At 42.5% G+C, this 26,119-nt stretch overlaps 1 protein-coding gene across 2 annotated transcripts in view; it reads left to right on the forward strand.

Annotated features, from left to right (window-relative positions):
• The first annotated feature begins 20,579 nt into the window (after positions 1–20,579).
• LOC106589507 (ras-interacting protein 1) overlaps positions 20,580–26,119 on the forward strand; it is a 63,134-nt gene continuing 57,594 nt past the window's right edge. For both annotated transcript variants that reach the window (XM_014179579.2, XM_014179580.2), the window contains exon 1: positions 20,580–21,465. In XM_014179579.2, coding sequence (XP_014035054.2) covers positions 21,326–21,465 — 140 coding nt within the window. In that variant the 5' untranslated portion in view covers positions 20,580–21,325. The remainder of the gene's footprint in view (positions 21,466–26,119) is intronic.

The raw sequence follows: 26,119 nt of genomic DNA on the forward strand, positions 1-26,119 counted from the left end.
CAAGCTACGTTCAATAGGTGGTTGTAGGCTCTGTTGAATGGTTGATATTGATATAGTTGGTATTGCTGTAATATGGCATAGAACTGCCCCATTTGGTCAATCCCTATTACTAATAGAGGAAATAGTATAAATTACTTTTCCAAGGTTGGCACCATAGGGCCTGAGGCCGCAGCCAATGTGAATATGAGGAACTCTCAGAATAACCAATGATGGAATGTTGTAAACTCACTTACATGGCCTTTGGTTGGTATCGTGCATCAGCCTAAGCCCTCTATGTGATTTGACAACAGAGGGGATATGCAATTTCACATTTTAACTAAGCAGCACTGGGTGAGCAGACCACAGTGGGCTTCTCTTTTGAGCTAACAATAGCAGCTGCCATCAATGTGCTCTGTTGTAATGAGTTCAGAAACATCAATCGTGTACACGGTCAGTTCTCCAGTCTTGTTAAAGGCTGACATAAGTGCATGTGATACCAAAGAGCCATACAATATTTCATTTATAGCTAGTCACCATGTCATTGTAATACTTCCCTGCTATACCATCAGGTCAGTGAGGGTGACAGATTAGCAGCAGTAAATTACCTTGAATTTTACAATCACCCACTTGCAGCTAGTTGAAAATAAGTTGTTGAAAATTAAACAGTTAGGTTTCTGTGAACCAGCTGCCATTAAGATACTGAAAAATGCACAGTAACCTCTTAACAGTAGTGATGTTACATTTGATTCCAGAGCTCTGAGGCATATGTCGAAATCGCTAAGTAGTAAACTTTGAAGCAGTTGCCTGTATCACTTTATCAGTAGCACGTGATCAATGACGACCGAAGCTTTGTTTCACTTGATTGGTTTGGTAGAAGACAAAAAGGCTAAGCTGTGCATGCACTACGTGGTGTGGGACATCATCTATAATAATGTGGCTGCTCTAAATTCCTTTGACCAGCAGGTGCCACTAGCGTACACTGTTGATCAAAGCCTTGAGTAATGAACCTATATTCAACACAATTGGCTGGAAAACCTCATTGCCCCTGGAAGCTTTATTTCCCCATCACTGCTTATCAGTGCAGCTCTTGATTGTCAAAAGTTCTTACAAATATGGCACAACTGACAGTGTTAAAACAGGTGCTCAACATTCATCAAGATAATAATGAACCCCTTAAACTGTTACATAATTTTCGCTGACCGTTGGCAAAATAAAACATATTTTAGATCTTACCCAAAATATGCTAATGAACATTGCCCCCCCTGCATTTCAAAGTGCATTAATGATTGTACCTTATATTGAATATATTGGGTAAAGAAACCATTATACTAGATTATCTACATATGTACCCTAAAAGGTATTGACCAGTACGATCGGTTCCTATGTGTACCTCTGAAGGTACCTTATGTGTATCTTTCACCTTTTTGTACACCAGGGAACAACATTGTACCGTAACCATATCCTTATTTTTGAGAGTATGTGAATATATGTTGTTGGTAAAAAATAAGTATCTGGTGGCCCTGCTGAAACATTAATGCAATCCAGACAAAAAGGTTGCAAGTTCAAATCCCCAGAGCATTTATGCACACTTATTGTCAAGTGTCCCCGAGCTACTTTTTTGTTGGATAATCGCACAATTATTGACTTGATTCTGGGCAACTTTTAGCAGTGCAGAAATGTATTCTTGCTAATAAATCAGTGTCCGATTTCTGTCATGGCCACAGACCTGGTGGCGTAGCAAGAAATCGAGGTTGCTGTCATCCCCCTTATGGAAAAACCACATGATTTCACACGTTGGAATATCATGTGGAAAACAGACCACCATTGTCCCTGTTCCTAAGAACTCAAAGGTAACCTTCCTAAACAACTATTGTCCCATAGCAATCATATCTGTAACACTGAAATGCTTTGAAAGGTTGGTCATGGTACATATCAACACCATCATCCCAGACACTCTGGACCCACTCGAATTTGCATACCGCCCCAACAGATCCACAGATGACGCAATCCCTATTGCACTCCACACTGCTCTCTCCCACCAGGAAAAGATGAATACCTATGTGAGAATGCTGTTCATTGACTACAGCTCAGAGTTCAACACCATAGCTTGGGACCCTGGGACCGAACACCTCCCTCTGCAACTGGATCCTGGACTTTCTGACGGGCCGCCCCCAGACGGTGAGGGTAGGTAACAACACATCTGCCACGCTGATCCTCAACACCTGGGGTCCCTCAGGGGTGTGTGCTCAGTCCCCTCCTGTACTACCTGTTTACCCATGACTGTGAGGCCACATACGACTCCAACACCATCATCAAGTTTGCTGACGACATGGCGGTGGTAGGCCTGGTCATCGACAACAATGAGACAGCCTACAGGGAGGAGGTCAGAGACCTGGCAGTGTGGTGGCAGGACAACAACCTCGCCCTTAACTTCTGCAAGACAAAGGAGCTGATCGTGGACTACAGGAAACGGAGGGGCAAGGACACCCCCATCCTCATTGACAGGGCTGTAGTGGAGTGGGTCGAGAGCTTCAAGTTCCTCGTGTCCACATCACTAAGGACTTAACATGGTCCTCTCACACCAGCACAGTCATAAAGAAAGCACTACAATGCCTCCCTCAGGATGTTGAAAAGATTTGACTTGGCCCCTCAGATCTTCAATAAGTTCTACAGCTGCACGATTGAGCGCATCTTGACTGGCTTCTTCACCGCTTGGGGCATGGCAACTGCACCGCCCTCGTTCGCAAGGCATTACAGAGGGTGGTGTGGACGGCCCAGTATATCACTGGGACCGAGCTCCCTGCCATCCAGGACCTCAATACCAGGCAGTGTCAGAGGAAGGCCTGGATAATTATCAAATACCCCAGCCACCCAAGCCATAGGCTGTTCACTCTGCTACCGTACTGCAAGCGGTACCAAAGCGCCAAGTCTGGGACCAAAAGTCATCTGAACAGCTTCTACCCCCAGGCCATAAGACTGCTGAACAGTTGATTAAATGGCTACCCAGACTATTGCATTGACCCTTTTTTGCACTGACTCTCTTACACTGACTCTATGCACATGCATATTGACACCACACACACACACTTTCCACATACTGCTGGTACTCTGTTTATTATCTATCCTGATTGACTAGTCACATTTTACCCCTACCTACATGTACAAAAAAAAAAGTATTTACCCTGTTACTATTTTCTATTTTTATTTGCAAATTGTTCTTACTTTTTAACTCTGAATTGTTAGGAAAGGGCTCGTAAGTAAGAATTTCACTGTAAAGTCTATACCTGTTGTATTTGGCGCATGTGAGAAATAAAATTTGATTTGATTTGTTTGGAACAAAGCACTTAATGACAACGCTACTTGGTTTAGATGTTTAGCTGGCTTGTTGTGTGGTTATATTGGATGCATATATCATAAGGATTAGTGCTACTGCTTGCGTCACCAGGGGATTGTGACTTACTGAAATATGATGCACAAGATTTAGTTACACTTTAGCAGCACCAAAAATTATGGAATATTAAGTATGACACATTTTCTGCATATACGTTTCTTGTAACTTGGCTGCAATCAGAAGTTTTTACAAAATTCTGACATTGTCTTCTTTCATAATTCTACAGCTACAGTTGAAGTCAGAAGTTTACATACACCTTAGCCAAATATATTTAAACTCAGTTTTTCACAATTCCTGACATTAAATCCTAATAAAAATTCCCTGTCTTAGGATCACCACTTTATTTTAAGAATGTGAAATGTCAGAATAATAGCAGAGAGAATTATTTATTTCAGTTTTTATTTCTTTCATCACATTCCCAGTGAGTCAGTTGGTAGAGCATGGTGTTTGCAACGCCAGCATGGTGTGTGCAACACCAGGGTTGTGTGTTCGATTCCCACGGGGGGCCAGTACAACAACAAAAAAATGCATGAAATGAAATGTATGAACTGTATTCACTACTGTAAGTCGCTCTGGATAAGAGCGTCTGCTAAATGACTAAAATGTAAATTCCCAGTGGGTCAGAAGTTTACATATACTCAATTAGTATTTGGTAGCATTGCCTTTAAATTGTTTAACTTGGGTCAAACGTTTCAGATAGCCTTCCACAAGCTTCCCACAATAAGTTGGGTGAATTTTGGCCCATTCCTCCTGACAGAGCTGGTGTAACTGAGTCAGGTTTGTAGGCCTCCTTGCTCGCACACGCTTTTTCAGTTCTGCCCACAATGTTTCTAAAGGATTGAGGTCAGGGCTTTGTGATGGCCACTCCAATACCTTGACTTTGTCCTTAAGCCATTTTCCCACAACTTTGGAAGTGTGCTTGGGGTCATTGTCCATTTGGAAGACCCATTTGCGACCAAGCTTTAGCTTCCTGACTGATGTCTTGAGATGTTGCTTCAATATATCCACATAATTTTCCTCCTCATGATGCCATCTATTTTGTGAAGTGCACCAGTCCCTCCTGCAGCAAAGCACCCCCACAACATGATGCTGCCACCGCCGTGCTTCACGGTTGGGATGGTGTTCTTCGGCTTGCAAGCCTCCCCCTTTCTCCTCCAAACATAACGATGGTCATTATGGCCAAACAGTTCTATTTTTGTTTCATCAGACCAGAGGACATTTCTCCAAAATGTGCAGTTGCAAACCGTAGTCTGGCTTTTTTATGGCGGTTTTGGAGCAGTGGCTTCTTCCTTGCTGAGAGACCTTTCAGGTTATGTCGATATAGGACTCGTTTTACTGTGGATATAGATACTTTTGTACCGGTTTCCTCCAGCATCTTCACAAGGTCCTTTGATGCTGTTCTGGGATTGATTTGTACTTTTCGCAACAAAGTACGTTCATATCTAGGAGACAGAACGCATCTCCTTCCTGAGCGGTGTCACAGCTGCATGGTCCCATGGTGTTTATACTTGCGTACTATTGTTTGTACAGATGAACGTGGTACCTTCAGGCATTTGGAAATTGCTCCCAAGGATGAACCAGACTTGTGGAGGTCTACATTTTTTTCTGAGGTCTTGGATGATTTCTTTTGATTTTCCCATGATGTCAAGCAAAGAAGCACTGAGTATGTGTATATATGTGCCCTCTGTTCCTGTCACGGGTGTCGTTGTGTAGAGATGACCAAAATGCAGCGGGGAAATGTGCACTCATCTTCTTTATTATAAATGGACAAGAAGGAGAACCAAAACAAACACGTACACAAAGAAAACACAACGACTAATCACAGGCTGGTAAGGCACAAGGCTATACACAGAACAATCTCCCACAAAGTACTCAACAAACACATACCTATATATAGGACTCTCAATCAGAGGCAACTAGAAAACACCTGCCTCCAATTGAGAGTCCAACCCCAAATAACAAAACATAGAAATACAAAAGACTAGACAGAACATAGAAATACACTAACATAGAACAGTGCCCAAAAACCCCCGGAATACATAAATCAAATACCCTACTAAACAAACCACCACCCCGAACCACATAAAACAAATACCCTCTGCCACATCCTGACCAAACTACAATAACAAATAACCCCTATTACTGGTCAGGACGTGACAGTTCCCCTTTGTCCTTGTTGATTATTGTTCCATGTCCGTTGGTCTTGTGAGTAACTGTGCTCTGTTGTATCCGCTTGTGTGTTACCGTGTTAGTATGCACTTGTTATTATGGGTCTTGTCCCGTGGTTTACACCTCACTCTTTGTTTGGGTTACTGCATTGTGTTATGTATATACGTGTTTGTTTTGGGCTTCGGCCCCGTCATGTTCATGACGTACGCTATTTTGGGTAGAAAAAAAAGCCCCTTTTTCGTATTCCTGCGCCTGTCTCCTATCATTATACAATGTGGCAAAAATTTGTCATTCTGTTACCAAATCGGTAACAGAATGACCAAAGAAATCTGTAACAGAATGACTGCTACTGAATTCGATACTATGGGAATTCGTAGTAGTCACAAACCACAGTTGGGTCACCTGCTACTGTCCTCCCATCGCAGAAACCTGACAAACTGGCTGAGGCGTGAGAGCCTGATGAGCCGGCTGAGACCTCTCCGGTTGCCTCGGTCGAGGCACGGGAACCTGTTCACCCAGCTGAGGCATGGGAGCCTATCGAGGCAGCTGAGGCATGGGAGCCTGTCGAGCCCGCTGAGGTATGGAAACCCGCCAAGGCATGGGAATCCGACAAACCGGCTGAGGCCTCCCAGGTAGCTCCGTTTCTGACACCCGGACCCGACATCACCTTCAAAACAAAACACTCCCTGATGCTTCCCTTAGGTGAGGTGTCATTCTGTAACGTGTGTGCTGGGAGTCGGGAAGCAAGTTCAGGGAGTGAATAATTTTGTCAATAAATGAAACATAATACAAAACAAGAAACATGAACAACACACAGACAAGAAACAGAAACAATGATACTTGTGGAAGGAACCAAAGGGAGTGACATATAAAGGGCAGATAATCAAGAAGTTGATGGAGTCCAGGTGAGTGTCATTATGCGCTGATGTGCGTAACGATGGTGACAGGTGTGCGCCATAACGAGCAGCCTGGTAACCTAAAGGCCGGAGAGGGAGCACACGTGACACCTATTATCTGAACATCCTTTGCTGACTCAAATAAGATTCCCTCAAGGTTGCTTGTGATATGTAACATTTAAGTTGCATGTATTTTGAAAATATCTACATAGGTCATTTACGGTTTCTATGCCTTTAGTTTTCAGTGTGGACCAATTTATCAGTGAATTCTGAAAAACTATCCAAGGATTGTACCATAGGGTTGTGTTTTTAGGGAGTGATATTGGTTCTTGTAGAATACGTTTCATTTTCTTCCATATTGTTATAGTGTTCTTAACGATGAAGTTGTTCATGTTCTTAGCTTTATTCTTTGAAAATAGACACATAAAAAGATGCTGGGGATGAGCATGCGCATCTTCAGTATGTACCCATTGTTCCCCTTTAGTGCATTTAACTATATATCGCAAGTAAAAAGCCTTAGGTAGCGAGCTGATACAATTCTGGAAAGTATGGAAGGTTAAAATCACCCTCAGACTTAGGAAGATGCAAAACTTTCCTTTTTATTATATGAGTTTTATTTGCCCATATAAAGTCTGTGATGACTGAGTATACTTTTTTTGTTGAGATTTTGGATGAAGGAAAAAGGAAACCGCACACTGCTCTTGATAGTATCACTGATATTTAATAAGCTTACGTATCGTCCTCACGGCCTTCGTCAGAGCTTTTGTGAATTTTCTGAAAACAGCACCTCTATGTGTCATAATAGTGGAAGCCGTGTTGAATGGACCAAACTGCAGGCGGAATGTGGATACTCATCTTTTAATGTAAAGAATAATAAATAAAGCAAAGTATACACAGGAAAACAATAAACACGAAACTCACGACAGGCTAACAGGCTTACTACAAACAAAAAAGACTAGCAGTGTTAGCACAACCACCCACCAACCCAAGTGACAAACATACTCCTAATTATATGACTCCCAATCAGGAACAACGATCACCAGCTGTCCCTGATCGGGAGCCACACAGAAATACAACACCCAGAACACACATACACAGACATACTCTGCCACGTCCTGACCAAAACTACACAACAACACCCTCTGCTGGTCAGGACGTGACAGTACCCCCCCTAAAGGTGCATACCCCGAATGCACCTAAAAAAAGAAACCACAAAATCCCCCAAAACCACAACAAAAACAAATACAAATACCCCCTAAACAATAAGGGAGGGTGGCTGCCGTCAACGACGGCACTGATACACCCTCCCTCCCCAACCCACCTATCCTGGAGGTGGCTCTGGTTCCGGCCTCCTGCCCTCCAGGTTGTAGGCAGACTCATTGGGGTCCGGGTCGTAGACAGACTCAATTTGTTGTGGATCGTGGGCAGGTTCCCTCATTTCTACGCTGTAGGCAGACTCATTTAAAACACACTTAGTCACATTCGGTACTGAGTCGTAGGTAGACTCCTTCGGTTCCGGGTCGCAGACAGACTCACCCGGTTCTGGGTCATAGGCAGACTCCCTCGATTCCGGGTCGCAGGCAGACTCCCTCGGTTCCGGGTCACAGGCAGACCCCTTCGGTTCCGGGTCGCAGGCAGACTCCTTTGGTTCCGGGTCACAGGCAGACTCACCCGGTTCCGGGTCGCAGGCAGACTCCCTCGGTTCCGGGTCGCAGACAGACTCCCTCGGTTCCGGGTCACAAGCAGACCCCCTCGGTTCCGAGTTACAGGCAGGCTCCCTCGGTTCCAGGTCACAGGCAGACCCCTTTGGTTCTGGGTCGCAGGCAGTCTCCCTCGGTTCCGGACCAGACACTGTTGCCGGATACTCTGGACTGCACACTGGTGCCGGATACTCTGGACTGCACACTGGTGCCGGATACTCTGGACTGCACACTGGTGCCGGATACTCTGGACTGCACACTGGTGCCGGATACTCTGGACTGCACACTGGTGCCGGGCTCTTGAGGCTGGGCCGACGCACTGGAAGCCTGGTGCGTGGGGCTGGTAGAGGTGGTACCAGGCTGAAGACACGCACCCTAGTGCTAGTGCGAGGAGCGGGAACAGGCTGAATAGGACTAGGCCGACTCATGGGAAGCTTGGTCCGGGTTGCTGGTACTGGTCGTGCCATACTGGAGGTACTCACTTCCGGGATAGCACGAGAGGCGGGAACCGGAAAGACTGGGCCATGGAGGCGCACAGGTGGCCTTGACCGCACCGCCTGCACAACCCGTCCTGGCTGGATGGAACTAGCAGCCCTGTATGAGCGGGGTGCTGGTACAGGGCGAACTGGGCTGTGCAGGGGCCTGATGGTTACCGTGCGTAGAGCGGGAGTAGGGTAGCCTGGTCCTAGGAGGCGTACCGGCGACCAGATGCGCTGCGCAGGCATCCTCCTGCCAGGCTGGATGCCCACTCTAGCACGGTATCTGCGAGGGGCTGGAATGGCGCGCACCGGACTGTGCGTGCGTATGGGCGAGATAGTGCGCACCTCAGCGAAACATGGCGCCCTCCACCTCATACGCTCCTCCATATAATCACGGGTAGCTGGCTTATGGCTCTTCCTTGGCCTAGCCCAACTACCCGTGTGCCCCCCCAAAAAAGATTCTTGGGGGTGCCTCTCCGGCTTCCTCGCCAGTCGTGTACCCCGGTAGCGTTCCCGGTCCTCACCAGCCTTTCGCCGTTCCTCCCTCTCTCTTTCCACCTGTCCCCATGGAAGGCGATCCTTTCCAGCCTGGATCTCCTCCCAAGTGTAGGAGCCTTTTCCCTCCAAGATCTCCTCCCAGGTCCATTTCTCACCATAGTCCATGTACTCAGCGTTCCTCTCCTTTTTCCGCTGCTTGGTCTTGTTTAGGTGGGTGGTTCTGTCATAATAGTTGAAGCCGTGTTGAATGGACCAAACTGCAGGCGGAATGTGGATACTCATCTTTTAATGTAAAGAATAATAAATAAAGCAAAGTATACACAGGAAAACAATAAACACGAAACTCACGACAGGCTAACAGGCTTACTACAAACAAAAAAGACTAGCAGTGTTAGCACAACCACCCACCAACCCAAGTGACAAACATACTCCTAATTAAATGACTCCCAATCAGGAACAACGATCACCAGCTGTCCCTGATCGGGAGCCACACAGAAATACAACACCCAGAACACACATACACAGACATACTCTGCCACGTCCTGACCAAAACGACACAACAACACCCTCTGCTGGTCAGGACGTGACACTATGTAGACCTAGCCCCACCCACATCTGTTCCACGCATGGAAAGGGGTTGGAGGAAAATAAAAAATAAATAAGTGCTACCAAACATAACAACATGCATTTCACAAACACTACAAAAGTGTATAGATCGCATTGAATACGTCCATAAAACCTCAATGAGGACATAGCAAGTATTCATTAATCATTGGGTACATCATACGAAAGACATCAGAGTAATCTTAAATAGGGACATAATTCATGTTCAAATTCACAACATAACATACATAGGCATTTCATCATTAAGTCCTTTGGGAAATAATGTCTGGAGGGTGAAAATCCCAAAACATTCTCTTTTGCTCAGAGTATTGTTAATATCACCTCCCCTGTCTGATATCTTGACTTTCTCTATGCCATAAAATCTAAAGTTGGAAATGTCATGTTTTAGGTCATTAAAATGTACTGCGACTGGATAATCCCTGTCATTTCGCCTGATTGAACTTTTATGTTCACTAATTCTCTGTTTGAGAGAGCGGGAGGTCTTACCGACATAGCAGAGCCCACATGGACATTTAATAATGTAAATAACATGGGTGGTGGAACACGTAATGATATAATTTTTTTGGAACCGTTTTCCTGTGTGGGGGTGGCAGAAATATTCACACAGAAATATTCACACACGCACTGTGCGCATCCTCTGTATTTATAGCTACCATTTGGTAGAGGGCGTAAAAGAGCCTGGCTTATTTTCTTTCGTGGCTGGCAGTTGGCATGAACCAATTTATCGCGTAAATTGCGACCTCTCCTATACACAATAAGTGGTGGATTTTAGAGTAATCTGAAAATATTTTTTAGCAAAGAGGGCATTGAGTTTTCTTTATTGGTCAAGTATATCAGTTTATATTCATGTTTACCAATACTGATACCTGTTACATTTAGGTCCTGTCTAATTCTTTCTGGAAGTGGTTCAATTGCCAGTGCAAACAGAAGGAGGGACAGGGGACATCCCTGTCTTGTGCCCCTTTCTAAAGCAATTTCATCAGATAATGTATTATTTTGTTACAATGCCTCCTAGTAGGAGGGGGGGGTGTAGGAATCAGGAGCAGGAGAGCAAAGAAGTTCCAGTGGCACAAAACGTTTAATAAGGTGGTCCCGAACTCACAGTACAACAAGAGGGAAAAACACGCACAAAACGAAGTCGCCACCCACAGGGAAACTAATTGCACACACGGAGGAGAAACCTCGACTCCTAAACAAAGTCTCGAAAAAACACGGTAACACTACCGAAACAAATCGAAAACCCCGTGGTGCAGGCACGCACCCCTAACATGAAATACATAAAAACAATCCCGCACAAAGCCTAGCATGCAGCGGGGTTTAGATGAACCCACCGAAATCAACTAACTGAACACAGGTGTGAAAAAACAGACAGACACAAACGAAAAGGAAAATTGGATTGGTGGCAGCTAGTAGGCCGGCGACGACGACCGCCGAGCACCGCCTTCGGTGGACGTCGTGACATATTTGTGTTCATTTTTGCTTTAGGACATTTATATTTTTATTAAAATGTATTATTTCAGCTGGAAAGTTGAAAGCTTCCAAAGTTTTGAATAGAATAGGCCATTCAAGATGGTTGAAAGCCTTTTCGGCATCGAAAGCCATTATTGATAAATCTATATCTTGTTTTTTGGGGTATTGTATTCAACCGAAACATGTTTTGCATTTGTTTGTAAGTTTTCTAATAAACCCTGTTTGATTGATGTGTATCAAGTCTGGTAAGACTTTTGCCAATCTATTGCTTATAAGATTTGTTATTTTATTGTTTTAACTTATGGGTCTATGATCAGCAAGGGACTCTCCAGATTTTCCTGGTTTTAATATAACTGAAATAACTGTTTGTTATATGGAACTAGGAAGTACTGAATTGAGTAAATAGGGGCGCTACTTTGTCCCAAATGTTGAATCGAATTCTATGGGAAAGCCATCAATTCCTTGTGCTTTTCTACGTGCAAATGTTTTTAACCGTGACTAATATTTATTTTTGGGTGATCTCTGTTTTTAGTGATTATTTTTGTCTGCTGATAATTGCTTCAGGGTTGTTGAGTCTAAGGCTATAGGATCTATACAACTGTTGTTTAATTCTGAATTACATACATTTTCATGAGCTTTTAACATTGTAATTAATTGTGTTGCCTAACGTGTTCAATCCATTTGGGTGACAGTATATATCTAATACCTATTATTCACACTAATGTTGAGTTACTGTAATAAAAATATCCAGTGTATCCTGTCCGAGGGGTACCGTGTATTCTGTTTACATTTCTGGATTCCGTCTGAGTTTTCCCGCATTGCGGAAATCATAGGGCCCTACAAGCCCTAATTAATGTGAGCTACAATGACAACACACAGACATTTGCATATATTTACATACATTATCAATGTATTCTGGAAAATATGGTCTGTCCAGTACTCAGGAACGTCTGAATACCTATACCTAAAGAAGAGGAGTTATTAAAATATATGGCAATGTCAGGAAAATAAAACTCGAATGACTTCAGCTTTAGATAGCTAGCAGAAACATCGCAATCCTAGGTGACTTGGAAGAGCTGCTTGTTATCTATCTTACTAACCAGCCCAGTTATTTCCTTTAGCTAGTTTGGCTGATAGCTTATTGACTAGATAACTATGGCACAAGGTCAACGTTTGCAGTGCTGCCTTGAACATGTTGTGAATACGTGAACAACAACAAGGTTTCCGCAAGGACAGGTGTAGCTAGATAGCTAGGTGTAGTTATGTGTTGTTCGTTCCTGTCTCTGCCTGGCTAGCTTGCCTAGCAGGCAAACATTAAATTGCAGGGGAACCATGTGTTCAGTTCTACTGTAATGTTTGCTGGCGAGGCATTTTTTGGTAAGCTATGTAGCTAATATGTTGTGGCATTGTTCAAAGTGGCTAGTGATACATTTATTACATCAATTTTTCATTATTAAAGTGGCTAGAGATGAGTCATTATGTTGGCAGCAGCCACACAATGTTAGTGATGGCTGTTTAACAGTCTGATGGCCTTCAGATAGAAGCTGTTTTCCAGTCTCTCGGTCCCCGCTTTGATGCACCTGTACTGACCTCGCCTTCTGGGTGATAGCGGGGTGAACAGGCAGTGGCTCGGGTGGTTGTTGTCCTTAATGATCTTTTTGGCCTTCCTGTAACATCGGGTGGTGTAGGTGTCCTGGAGGGCAGGTAGTTTGCCCCCGGTGATGCGTTGTGCAGACCTCACTACCCTCTGGAGAGCCTTACGGTTGTGGGTGGAGCAGTTGCCGTACCAGGCGGTGATACAGCCCGTCAGGATGCTCTCGATTGTGCATCTGTAAAAGTTTGAGTGTTTTTGGTGACAAGCCGAATTTCTTCAACCTCCAGGGGTTGAAAAGGCGCTGCTGCGCCTTCTTCACCACGCTGTCTGTGTGGGTGGTCCATTTCAATTTGTCCGTGATGTGTACACGGAGGAACTTAAAACTTTCCACCTTCTCCACTACTGTCCCGTCGATGTGGAGGTGCTCCCTCTGCTGTTTCCTGAAGTCCACGATCATCTCCTTTGTTTTGTTGACATTGAGTGTGAGGTTATTTTCCTGACACCACCGCAAATATATAACGTACTCTGGCAATATAGCCAGCTTTTCGTACTTGAAGAATATTAGTTAAAGTTTTCCACAAATATTTGACATTTCGTCGAAAATATGTCTAGAGAGATCCAAACTACATTCCAAGTTATAATTTTGTCCTTACCTGCTACATGGCCATTCCAGAGGAGAAAGATCAAGACGAGGTCCGTTGAGCTGTTCCAAGCACAATTTAAGTTCAGAACTAGATCTAGCATGTCAGTCCAACATAATGATAATTTGAATATCATATTTTTAAGTTGTTGGTTGTTACTTAGATATTGTAACGACCCGGTATTGTGTTCTGTGTTTGTGGGTGTGTTATGGTTCTCATGGCTACTAGCGGGGGTTAAATATGTCAGGACAGAGGGAAAGGTTGGGGGGGTATGATGGGTAATCCCGCGGGATTTGGAAATGCATAAATAGGGATTACTGTCTCATCTTTCTTTCTTTTCTGTTCGGGGCCTTGATCTGTTCCTATGGGAGTGACCCTTAACTCGACATGGTATAATTGTGTACGTTCGGCATTTAGCGGCGTGGGCTGTGGCCTGAACAATAGCCCAGTTTAGGAATAAACCTGTGTTCTGACCTGCACACCTAGAGTCCGTCTCTTTTCCCTTTATGACCCAGCCGGGTCATTACAATATATATAGCAGCATATTACCTTTGATTTTTATTTGCAAATGCCAGTCTTTTACAACACAAAATTAAGTACTATATTCAAAAATATAATACCAGAAACCTATTTTAAGTAAAAAATCATTGATTTTCTTTTGCAATATTTACCAATAGCTGTGAGTCATTTTTTACAGTGTACATTTTATTTTCTTCTAATGGGCTTTTACTAAAGATTGTGAATTTTCTTAAATTTACATTTCTAAATCAGATGTAACTTTTGCAGAGTATGAGATGATCATTCCCTTAATGTAAGCCTTAAAGGCATACCAAATTATATCAGGGGTCGGCTTTTCTCTGTCCTCTATGTCTACATTTGTATTTACAGAGGTTTGAATTTTTTGGTTTAGTATTTAATACATTTCACGTCGCTAAGTGTATTTTCTGTTTGTGTAATAGCATGACACAGGAGAATGATCCAATATCACCATTTCATACATTTTTGAATCCAGTAAATTATTGAGCGCATTTTTGGAAGAAACAAAGTGTCACGTCTGTTAGAAGAAACGGACCAAGATGCAGCGTTTTCGTAGTTCCACATATTTATTTGATCGTGAAACTAAATGCAAATAACAAATTAAACTTAATGACAAAACAAACCGTGACGCAGGAGGAACAAACACTCACAAAATATAATCACCCACAAACATGCAGAAGCACCCCTACTAAATATGACCTCCAATTAGAGGCAATGAGGACCAGCTGCCTCCAATTGAAGGTCAACCCAATAAACCAACCTAGAAATAGACCAACTAGAACTACAACAGAAATAGAAAACATAGAACAAACACAAAAACACCCCCTGACCGCTCTACCATAGAAAATAACAACTTATATTGGTCAGGACGTGACAGTACCGCCCCCCAAAGGTGCAGACTCCGAATGCACCTACAAAACAAAAAACCAAACACCCCCCCCCAAAACAAGAACCCAAAACACAAAGGGAGGGTAGGGTGGGTGGATAATGTCTATGGCGGCGGCTCTGGTTCCGGGCGTAGTACCCCCACCGCCCGCTGATCCCCCCGCTTCTGTATGTCCGGAGGAACCAGACCATGGATCATCGCCGGAGGCTTCGTACCGCCAACCGCCCGCTGATCCCCCCGCTTCTGTATGTCCGGAGGAACCAGACCATGGATCATCGCCGGAGGCTTCGTACCGCCAACCGCCGCTGAAGGCTCTGGGCTGCAGACCGCCGCTGAGGGCCGAGTGCTCACAGCAGGCACTGGCTGTACTGGGTTATGGAGGCGCACTGGAGGGCGAGTGCGGGGAGCAGGAACAGGACGTACTGGTCTGGGCAGGCGCTCTGGAGGCCTGATGCGTGGGGCTGGCTTTGGAGGCGCCAGACTAGTAACACGCACCTCAGGGCTAGTGCGGGGAGCAGGAACAGGACATACTGGTCTGGGCAGGCACACTGGAGGAAGAGTACACGGAGCAGGCACAGGGTACACTGGGTCTTGGAGACGCACTGGAGGTCTGGAGCGCACGGCCTGCACAACCCGTCCTGGCTGGATGGTCACTGTAGCCCGGTACGGGCGGAGCGCTGGCACAGGGCAAACTGGGCTGTGCTGGGGAATGAGGGCTGCCCTGCGTAGAACAGGCGCAGGATAAACTGGGCCGAGGAGACGCACTGGCGGCCAGATGCGCTGAGCAGGCACACTCCTTCCTGGCTGAGTGCCAACTCTAGCATGGCAACGCTGAAGAGCTTGCACCGAGCGCACCGGGCTTTGAATGCGTATGGGCGATACAGTACGCATTTCCGCATAGCTCGGTGCTTTTCTCGTCACCCGCTCCCCACGGTAAGCACGGGGAGTTGGCTCAGGTCTCCATCCTGACTTAGCAAAACTCCCCGTGTGCGGCTACCTCTCGCACTTGCCTATCGGTGCATATAAAGCCTCGTAGTATCGTCGCTCTGCCTTCGCTGTCTCAAGTTCCTCCATCGGTCGGCGATACTCCCCAGCCTGACTCCAGGGTCCTTTCCCGTCTAATATCTCCTCCCAAGTCCACGACTCCAAGTACTTTTCCTGCTGCTCCCTTCCACGCTGCTTGGTCCTTTTATGGTGGGATTCTGTCACGGCTGTTAGAAGAAGCGGACCATGATGCAGCGTTTTCGTTCTACATATTTATTATAACCGTGAAACGTGATGCAATACATAAATACTTAAACTAACCAGAAAACAACAAACCGTGACGCAGAGCGGGGAAAAAACACACTACTCAAAATAAAATCTCCCACAAACAACATGCAGAAACACCCCTACTAAATATGACCTCCAATTAGAGGCAATGAGGACCAGCTGCCTCCAATTGAAGGTCAACCCAATAAACCCCAACCTAGAAATAGACTAACTAGAACTACAACATAGAAATAGAAAACATAGAACAAACACAAAAACACCCCCTGTCACGCCCTGACCACTCTACTATAGAAAATAACAACTTATATTGGTCAGGATGTGACACAAAGTGTAGTCAATGCTAGAATAGCTTGTCTTACTTTGAGGAAAAAAAGGAATAGTCTTTGGTAATTGGGAATAGTAATGTCCTGTAAAATATTTATAGAGATGAATATTTTCAGCCTCTGGAGGCTCCCTAAATTAGCCTTTTTATTACTATGTCTGTCAATCTTATCAAATGTATGATTTAGGTCACCTGCTAAGATAATAGTTCCTGGCTGAATTTGATCTAATTTAGCTTGAATTCTACCTAAAAACACCAGCGGCAGTGCAATTCTTAACACAAACCAGTGCGCCTGGCACCTACTACCATACTCCCTTCAAAGGCACTTAAATATTAAATACTTAAATACACATACACAATCCATGTCTCAATTGCCTTAAAAACCCTTCTTTAACCTGGCTTGACCCCTTCATCTACACTGATTGAAGTGGATTTAACAAGTGACATCAATAAGGGATCATAGCTTTCACCTGGATTCCCCTGGTCAGACGACAGTATGTCATGGAAAGCGCATGTGTCCTTTTTAAAATCTAACTCTTACAAGAAAACCCCATCTGCTGACAATCTCTTAAGTGTTCGAGAACCATATGCTTTTTTTCTCCATCATGGAGCGCGTGCAGATTCCATGTGATAAATTGGATTATGTTGGTCTTTACTTGTATAGAATCAAAGTTAACCTTATCTTTTGCGTCTATTATTGGAGAACCAAATAAAACATTTTAGCAGACATGACATATGAGGGCGGTGGGCATTCCATAGAATGGGAGGATCATAGTATAAATACATAGTTAATGTATATCACCAAAACAGATTTTTTCAAACTCAAGGTGTCATCATAGCTGACACCCCATTTTTTTCTGCAGGAATCTTTGAATGTTAATTTGAGTAGATATTTAAGAGTTTTTGGAAAATGTGGTCACAAAAAACAGAGATTTTACCATCATTCTGTAACCAAACTTTACATCCAAAATACAGATTTGGTTAATAAACGTCAACTTGTCCTTATAAAAGAACCACAGGTCAGGTTATTTCACCCTAGTGTGTTTGTGCCTATGTGCATGCTTTGTCTCTTCTGGCAGTTTTCGGCTTGTTGGTTTGAAATTGTCTGGTCCAAAACCTGTGGACAAACAAATAGTTATTTTCTTAGAGAGAGCCAGGGTTGGGTAGGTAGAATAATAGTGAAGACATCGAAACTATGAAATAACACATATGGAATCATGTAGTAACTAAAGAAGTGTTAAACAAATCCAAATATATTTTTTATTTGAGATTCTTCAAAGTAGCCACCCTTTGCCTTGATGAAAGCTTTGCACACTCTTGGCATTCTCTCAACCAGCTTCATGAGGAATGCTTTTCCAACAGTCTTGAAGGAATTCCCACATATGCTGAGGACTTGTTGGCTGCTTTTCATAGTTTTGATGTCTTCAATATTATTCTACAATGTAGAAAATAGTAAAAATGAGTAGGTGTGTTCAAACTTTTGACTGGTACTGTATATATCATTTATAAGTCCAAAAATGGATGTAGCAACTACAGATTGCCTCTTTAAGTCTATCAAAAGTTTACGAGTTTGAGCATGTGCCGATTAGGCATTGAACAATAAATGCCCAACTTTTATTCTATAGGCTGGGATCCACACTATGCAGCTGTTGCAAGATCGCATGTTTCACTGGCTGTCCACTGGTTTCAAAAACAATTATTGATAGGCAGTTTAAACTTCTTGAATTCAACCATTATTGGTTTCAAATACACATTTAGATTTGTGAACAGCCATTCACAACAACCACAATCCCTAAGGCACAAATAGCTAAATTAGAGAGCAGCAGTGTGATTCACATCATTGTGCTATATAGATATCAATAATACATGATATCCGTATCGCTGTAGACTACACCCTTGCAGTCATCCTTACCTCCAAGCGTTAATTCAAATTTGATTATTTTTGGATACAGCAGTCGCATCATTGGAAGACATAGCTTGGACTGTAACCTACAAAAGCCCATTCCTGCTCTTTTCCCGCGATCCATCAAACGCATTTGGTGTGTCATCATAGTGGTCTCTGATTTGTGGTCAGATTCGCTCAGGTGGAACAAACTTAAACGTTTGCCTTTTTTTCAATGCTGATTTATTTAAATGTCATTGCTAAAACGGAGAAGTGTCAAAGATTTTTTTGGGCAAAAATCCTTTCTGAATTGAAAAGTAATCCTCGAAGTAATCATCTAGTTTAAAAAAAGTATCTAATCTGATTATAATACTTTTGCTGGTAACGTAACGGATTACTGTTACAGTTTTTTGTAATTATTTACATGTAACAGATGACATGAAAACCGTTACTTCCCAACCCTGGTTAAGAGCGAATCAGGGGCGGAAATCCCGGGGGGGACGGGGGGGACACGACCCCCCCATCCTGGGAAAAATGTGATTTGTCCCCCCCAATATATCACTGAAACATAACTATGTAATTTAAATAATATTAATAATACGCAATGAAAGCAATTGTGCTGATTATAGACACTTAATAGCGCGTTTTTAAGTTTCAAAAGATTGCGACCCCCCCCCCGCCCTTTGCCTCGCAATGGTTTGATCCACTGCCAGTTCCTTAGTTTGCACATAACTGACGTGAGGTTCATCCAGTCAATCGCGCACACACACACTAGCTGAATATGCAGAGCTAGTGCGCAAATATGAACTATTAAGCTAGCTAGTACCTATTCCATTTATGTGGCGTCGTCAAAGATGGAATCAGCATGCAGATGATGTAAGTTAGTGCTTCAAAGTCCCTGTGATAAGGTTAGCGATAAACTGAAATCCAAACTGAACAGAACTACACTCTCTTCTACCATTGTCTTAAATATATTTAATGGTCTCGTTGCAAAAGCTAAATTGTCGCAAGGGAACTTTTATTTATTTATTTTATTTCACCTTTATTTAACCCGGGTAGCAAAGATTATAGCAAACACCACTGAAACTGAATTGGTGCTCGCTAGCTTTGCAAATTCAGCTATTGTTGGAAGCCAAACAATATGAAACAAACGATTAAAATTACAAAAGGTTGCAGCATATGTTGTGTAAATGATGAACTCATACAGCTGTCAACTCTTGTCATTTTAATCCGTTTCACATTTGCTAGCTACCTTTTAGATCGAAGTACAAATAGAATGATTGAAGATGATAGAAGCCCATCTCCTACTGTAAATAACCTACACACTGTGTGTGTGTGCAGCCAGCCAGCCAGCCAGCCAGCCAGCCAGCCAGGTAGAAAAATGGCAGAAAAATAAAAGACGGACATCAGAGTATTTTTCAATACACCAAAACGCATAGTAAGAACCCTAGTAGCCTAATATCTCAAAGACTAGTTGATAAAATGTTCATAAGAAAGAAATGAAATTCTAATGGAAATGTTTCACAATGATGTCATTAGGCAGAGCAGGCAACAGATGGCACACAGACAGCAGAGTTGGGGACAGATATGCAGGGACAGATTGGCAGAGACAGGGAGTCTCAGGTAAGTTTGTTGAGTCTTTGTTTGGCAACATTATGAAAGGTTCTCAATTTTTTTTACTTGTAAAATAGGAACATAATTGGAAAATGCCATGGATACCCCCACTCTCAACTTAAACTGGTGACTGAACTAAGATTTGTTAAAGGCAATGGTATTGCTGTTGTGATTAGTTGTGTAGTTTTGGGTACCGGTAGTTAGGAGTACGGCAAACACCTTATTTCTTTGGTTCCTCAATATACATTTACCATATTACAATGTAGGCTATGTGTTACAGCACTACTTTTGGTGTCCCCCTCAGGAATTGCTCTTGAGAAAATTTCATGTAATTGTCCCCTCCAAAGTGGATATCAGATTTTCGCCCCTGGAGCGAATGATGATGTCCATTGTCCACAGTGCTCAAACATTGTCATCTAGAATACCTTACACTACTTCACAACTGAAGTGTATCTAAATTACTTTGCATTATGATCTCACCTAACAAAACGACACTACAGATCAAATACTGCATGATAATTGATGAGAGAGAGGCAGGCATTTGGATCTGAGGTTATCTATGATGTGAAGCGTGTTCGCCACCAGGTGGAGTTCTCAGACCAAAAATTTTTTCTAACAAATGGGAAGAGTATCTTAAATTCCACTGCACCCAAAGTGCCATGACGAACGGGGGAATACCTATTAAATTTCACTGTCAAGTTCAACCCATTTTCTGAGGATGGTTATCCTATAGGGCTGTAGGGGAGCGTGTAAAGAGAACAAAAGAGAAGAACTGAACTAATACGATACTTAATTTCGGTTGGCAGTGGTGGGCTGACGACCACTTAGCACGTGCGCTCCCACGCAGTTGCACTCTGAAATTCCACCCAAGGTCGCCTTCCCGCCTGTCGCTTTCTTGGTACTGAGACCTCAAATTGAATGGCTACAGAGATGTAGCGATCTCGTACCTTTGGAGCAGCTCTTGCGGTGCGAGCGGTAAAATGCGTAAATGACTTAACTGTAAAATACAGATGTTCCGTTTTTTTGGACTGTGATGATTCTGACTTTCCACTTCCTGATTAGTGTTACAAGTCATTCGGTGTTCTCCTGAAACTGGTGTTGGCAATTGCTCGATCATTTCTCGGCAACTTCTCCGCACAACTGGGACTGGATCAGCTGCATCAGAACTTGGAGTGGCGCGTTCGAAGCTGCATGCGCTGTTGAATGAAAGAGAACTAAACTACCAAGAGCAATTCCTCAACTCTGCACATTTGTTTGATTTCAGAAGTGTTTTTTACTTATTTATGATATTGATTAATTTTTTTAAGAATACGAATATTATTTTTAGACCAACGCGCTTAACGCTCTTGGAGCCTTGATCGGGAGCTTGGAATGGACTCCACAAAGATGAATTTGGACCGGAGCCCTCTGCCTCCCAAGACAAACTCTCTCCATTCCGTGGGTTTACCTGCCTGCTCACCCAAACGGCGCTTCATAAAGCTGGGGAGAAAACCAAGTGATGGCTCTTCACAGTAAGTAATGCATGTAGGCCTACTGTACTACAATGCTTTTCAAAAATGTAAAACATTGTATTTGGGACAAATCATTCACTAAACCCTAAACCTCAACTAAATCTTGTAGTGAATAATGTGGAAATTGAGCAAGTTGAGGTGACTAAACTGCTTAGAGTAACTCTTGATTGTAAACTGTCATGGTCAAAACAAATTGATACAACAGTAGCTAAGATGGGGAGAAGTCTGTCCATAATAAAGCGCTACTCTGCCTTCTTAACAGCACTATCAACAAGGCAGGTCCTACAGGACCGTTTTGTCGCACCTGGACTACTGTTCAGTCATGTAGTCAAGTGCCACAAAGAGGGACATAGGAAAATTGCAGTTGACTCAGAACAGGGCAGCACGGTTGGCCCTTAGATGTACACAGAGAGCTAACGTTAATAATATGCTTGTCAATCTCTCCTGGCTCAAAGTGGAGGAGAGATTGACTTCATCACTACTTGTATTTGTGAGCTGTATTGACATGTTAAATGCACCTAGCTGCCTGTTTGAACTACTGGCACACAGCTCAGACACCCATGCATACCCCACAAGACATGCCACTAGAGGTCTCGTCACAGTCCCCAAGTACAGAACAGTACTACATAGAGCCATGACTACATGGAACTCTATTCCACATCAAGTAACTCGTGCAAACAGTAAAATTTGATTTAAAAAACAGATAAAAATACACCTTAAGGAACAGTGGGGACTGTGAAGCGACACAAATATAATCACAGACACATACATACCAGACACATGCATACAAACACATGATGCACTATACAAACATGGTGCATGATTTTGTGTTGTAGATATGTGGTAGTAGAGTAGGGGCCTGATGACACACACTTAATGTGTTGTGAAATCTGTTGTGAATGTATTGTAAAGTTTTACAAATTGTAGAACTGCCTTAATTTTGCTGGACCCCAGGAAGAGTAGCTGCTGCCTTTGCAGTATGCGGATCCGTAATAAATACAAATACAAAATACTTGGACGTACAGTTTCAAGGTTGTAGGTGCATGTCGCTCATGGTACCCTGGAATTTGCTATATCATCCACGGGGTTAAAGGTTATGGACGTTTTAGAACCTTTTCAATAGAGTACCACAGTATGAGTTATAATACCAGGGCTGTCAAATTTTGAAAAAAGCTTGGGAATTAGATTTGCAATTTGAATTTCCATTAACCCCTGGCACAACCCCTAGATGGGTGGTGGTTTGACAGTTTATTCAAACTATAATGAAATTAAATGGGGAGCCAGGCAAATGGGAGAAACAGTAGGAAGGTTGGAAGCAGGGATTGATCCCTGTTCTCAGGTGGAAAGTTGTATGCGACATGTGCCAGGGAGTGTTACCACTACATCAGGGAGTATTACCACTACACCAGGGAGTGTTACCACTACACCAAGGAGTGTTACCACTACACCAAGGAGTGTTACCACTACACCAAGGAGTGTTACCACTACACCAGGGAGTGTTACCACTACACCAGGGAGTGTTACCACTACACCAGGGAGTGTTACCACTACACCAGGGAGTGTTACCACTACACCAGGGAGTGTTACCACTACACCAAGGCTCTCCACAGGAAATACTAATAGTAATGGTTGATGGCAGTGGGTAACCAAATCATAGATCGCAGTCTCCTTGTCCATAGACAGCTTTCAAGGTGAGAACACAAACATTTTGTAATTTGGGTGAATGATCTCTTTAAAATAGGACTGGAATAAAATCCTGCTTGCTCTCCATCATGCCCCAGTAAGAAAGAGTACAGTTAGTGCTCGTCCATCTCCATGGATTGATGATGAACTGGGTGAGGCTTTTTCTCAAAGAAATATGGCAAAAGTCTTAGCAGCCAAGTCAAAATTAGAAATTGATGAACAGAATTATAGAACATTACGTAATTATGCAGTTAAATTGAATCGAAAGGAAAAATGATTCTAAAAAGGTATGGAACATAGTTAAGGGCTTACTTGGTACATCTATCTCATCATGCCCATCTAGTGTGGAGGTTGACGGGAGAATAATAACAAAACCAGTTGATATTGCCAATCATTTTGCAGATTTTTTTACAAAGAAAATTAATTTACTGAGCAACAATGTAAACATACATTCTTCCAAACAAGCTATTGATGATCATATTATGAGCAACAAGGTCTGCTCTTTTAGTCTGCAAACGGTGTCAGTGGAGGAGGTGTTAAACCTATTGAAGTCATTATCTGATGGGAAATCTACAGGTTATGGTCTTATGGACAATTTTTGCTTCGCTGTGCTGCTCCCCAGATTGCAGTTCCACTGAGATACATATTTAATTGGTCACTGGAAAAGGGGATGTTTGCAAATGTATGGAAGCATGCGAAACTGTGTCCTATTCCGAAAGACTGCAAAGAACCCATTACTCCTGCCAATAGTCGACCAATTAGTCTACTCCCTACACTCAGTAAGATATTGGAGGGTATTGTGAGTAGACAAATATGGGAGTACATGGAAAAGAATGATCTGATTACAGCCAATCAGCATGCTTATCGCAAAAACCATTCCACTACCACTGCATTGGTTGACATGACTGACCAGTGGCTCAATGCTATGGATAATGGCAAATTTGTGGGTGTACTATTTTTAGATTTCAGTGCAGCATTTGATTTAGTGGATCATGAAATAATTTTGACAAAATAAATGCATTATGGTTTTAAGGAAGTAGCATTGAATTAGGTACAGTCATATCTAACTGACAGGAAACAGTCCACCTATATCAATGGTTCATTTTCTTCCCCTCATGTGTTAAACTGTGGAATACCGCAGAGCAGCTGCCTTGGGCGACTTCTTTATTTAATATATACCAACGACCTTCTCTATGCCTTAGCTGAAACTCAAGCTACTATATTTGCTGATGATACTACAATTTATGCAGCAAGACAATCGGTTCAACAGGTACAGCAAGCTTTACAAGGAGATTTGGAGAATATCAGGGAGTGGGTTTGCCAAAACAAACTTGTTTTAAACACCAAGAAAACCAAAGTTATGTTGGTCTGTTCCATTAGGAAAAGGCCAAAACAGCATGGGATACAATTAAGTATGGGAGGAGTACTAATTGAAGAAGTGGCAGAAACCAAACTATTAGGAGTGCAGCTAGACAACTGCTTATCATGGTCGTCTCAAATAACTCATCTATGTAAAAAATAAAAATAAAACAGCATGCATAATCAGAAGGATAGCTAAATATTTACCAGGAAAATTTCTTCAGCAAATAACACAAGCATTAATTGAGAGTCAGGTGAACTACTGTTCTGTGGTCTGGGGAAATGCATCAGCAAGTGAAGTTAGGAGGCTGCAGATTGCACAGAACAAAGCAGTAAGGATTGTTTTAAGGTGGAGATATGGTTCTTCTGTTGCAGTCATGCGCAATGTTCTTGGTTGGTCATCAATCGACAAGATAACTGAAAAAAACATGCTTATTTTATTTCATAATATACATAATTTAAAACGGCCAAGTTCTATTCACAATGGTATTCAGTTGGTAAGAGACAGACATTCCGTAAATACTAGGAATAGATTGTCCACCATCTATACATTATCCAGACAGAAAAGAGAAATAGGCAAAAGAACATTTCAATTTAGAGCAATAAAGAAATTGAATAAATTAACTGAGAAAACCAGAAACCTTTCAATATATAAATTTAAACATTATTTTAAAACGATTTAAATATAATACATAGACATGTTGTGGGACTAATGTAGATGAAGAATCAATATTTTTTAGATTGAGTATTTATTGGGTCATTATGTTAGTATATTATGTATGTTTGTAATAGTGTGTTATATGTGAAAATGTGTTCGTATTATAAATTGTATTTTAATGTTTAAGGACTCTTGGAAGATTAGTCCAAATGGGGACTAAAAGAGATCCCCAAAAAATAAAATAAAATCTCCAGAAGGGTTGGCCACCCCTGATCTGTGTTCCCAAGTGCTGGGTGGTCAAAATCACCCAACCTTTAAGAAAAATTGATTGAATATCAATATTCAGGTGATTTACACATACTAGTTTAAGATCCTTGCCAGTTGTGAGTCCCCTTAACATCTCTGCCTAGCATGTGCACAATACTAAAATGTCAAAAATTATATTTGATTCCTGGAGCATTTAATATCCAATGTGTATTTGTATGACTTATTCAAAACTGCCCATGAATGGCTGCAAAAATACATAGCCTCATATAATTAATTTTCAAAGACACAAGTATGCATATCAAATTTCAAATATGTGAATACACTGGCAAAATTGTGAAGAAGTGGAATAATAAAACAAGTGTGGGGATTAATAGTAGTGTTCTTGCTGACAAGCACACTAATTACCCTATATTTTAGCCCATTGTTAAAAATGAGAATTGTTCCACTGATCAGACTAAATTAGGTAAATATATAATAACATCTTCTGAAGACAAGATTACATAAATCTGACCGTACATGTCCCTAACCAAATTATTTTTCGATGTATTGTTCCCGCTCTAGAATCAAACTTGAACTTTTGTGCTCACCATCTATTTGACAAAATTATTTTCATAGTTACAAAATCATGTCACCCAGTGGCAAGTCTTGGTGGGGCAAAAAAAATACATGGGGGATGCATGCCAGCAA

The sequence above is a fragment of the Salmo salar genome, chromosome ssa28, assembly GCF_905237065.1.
Source record: "Salmo salar chromosome ssa28, Ssal_v3.1, whole genome shotgun sequence".
In the NCBI taxonomy this organism is placed as follows: Eukaryota; Metazoa; Chordata; class Actinopteri; order Salmoniformes; family Salmonidae; genus Salmo; species Salmo salar.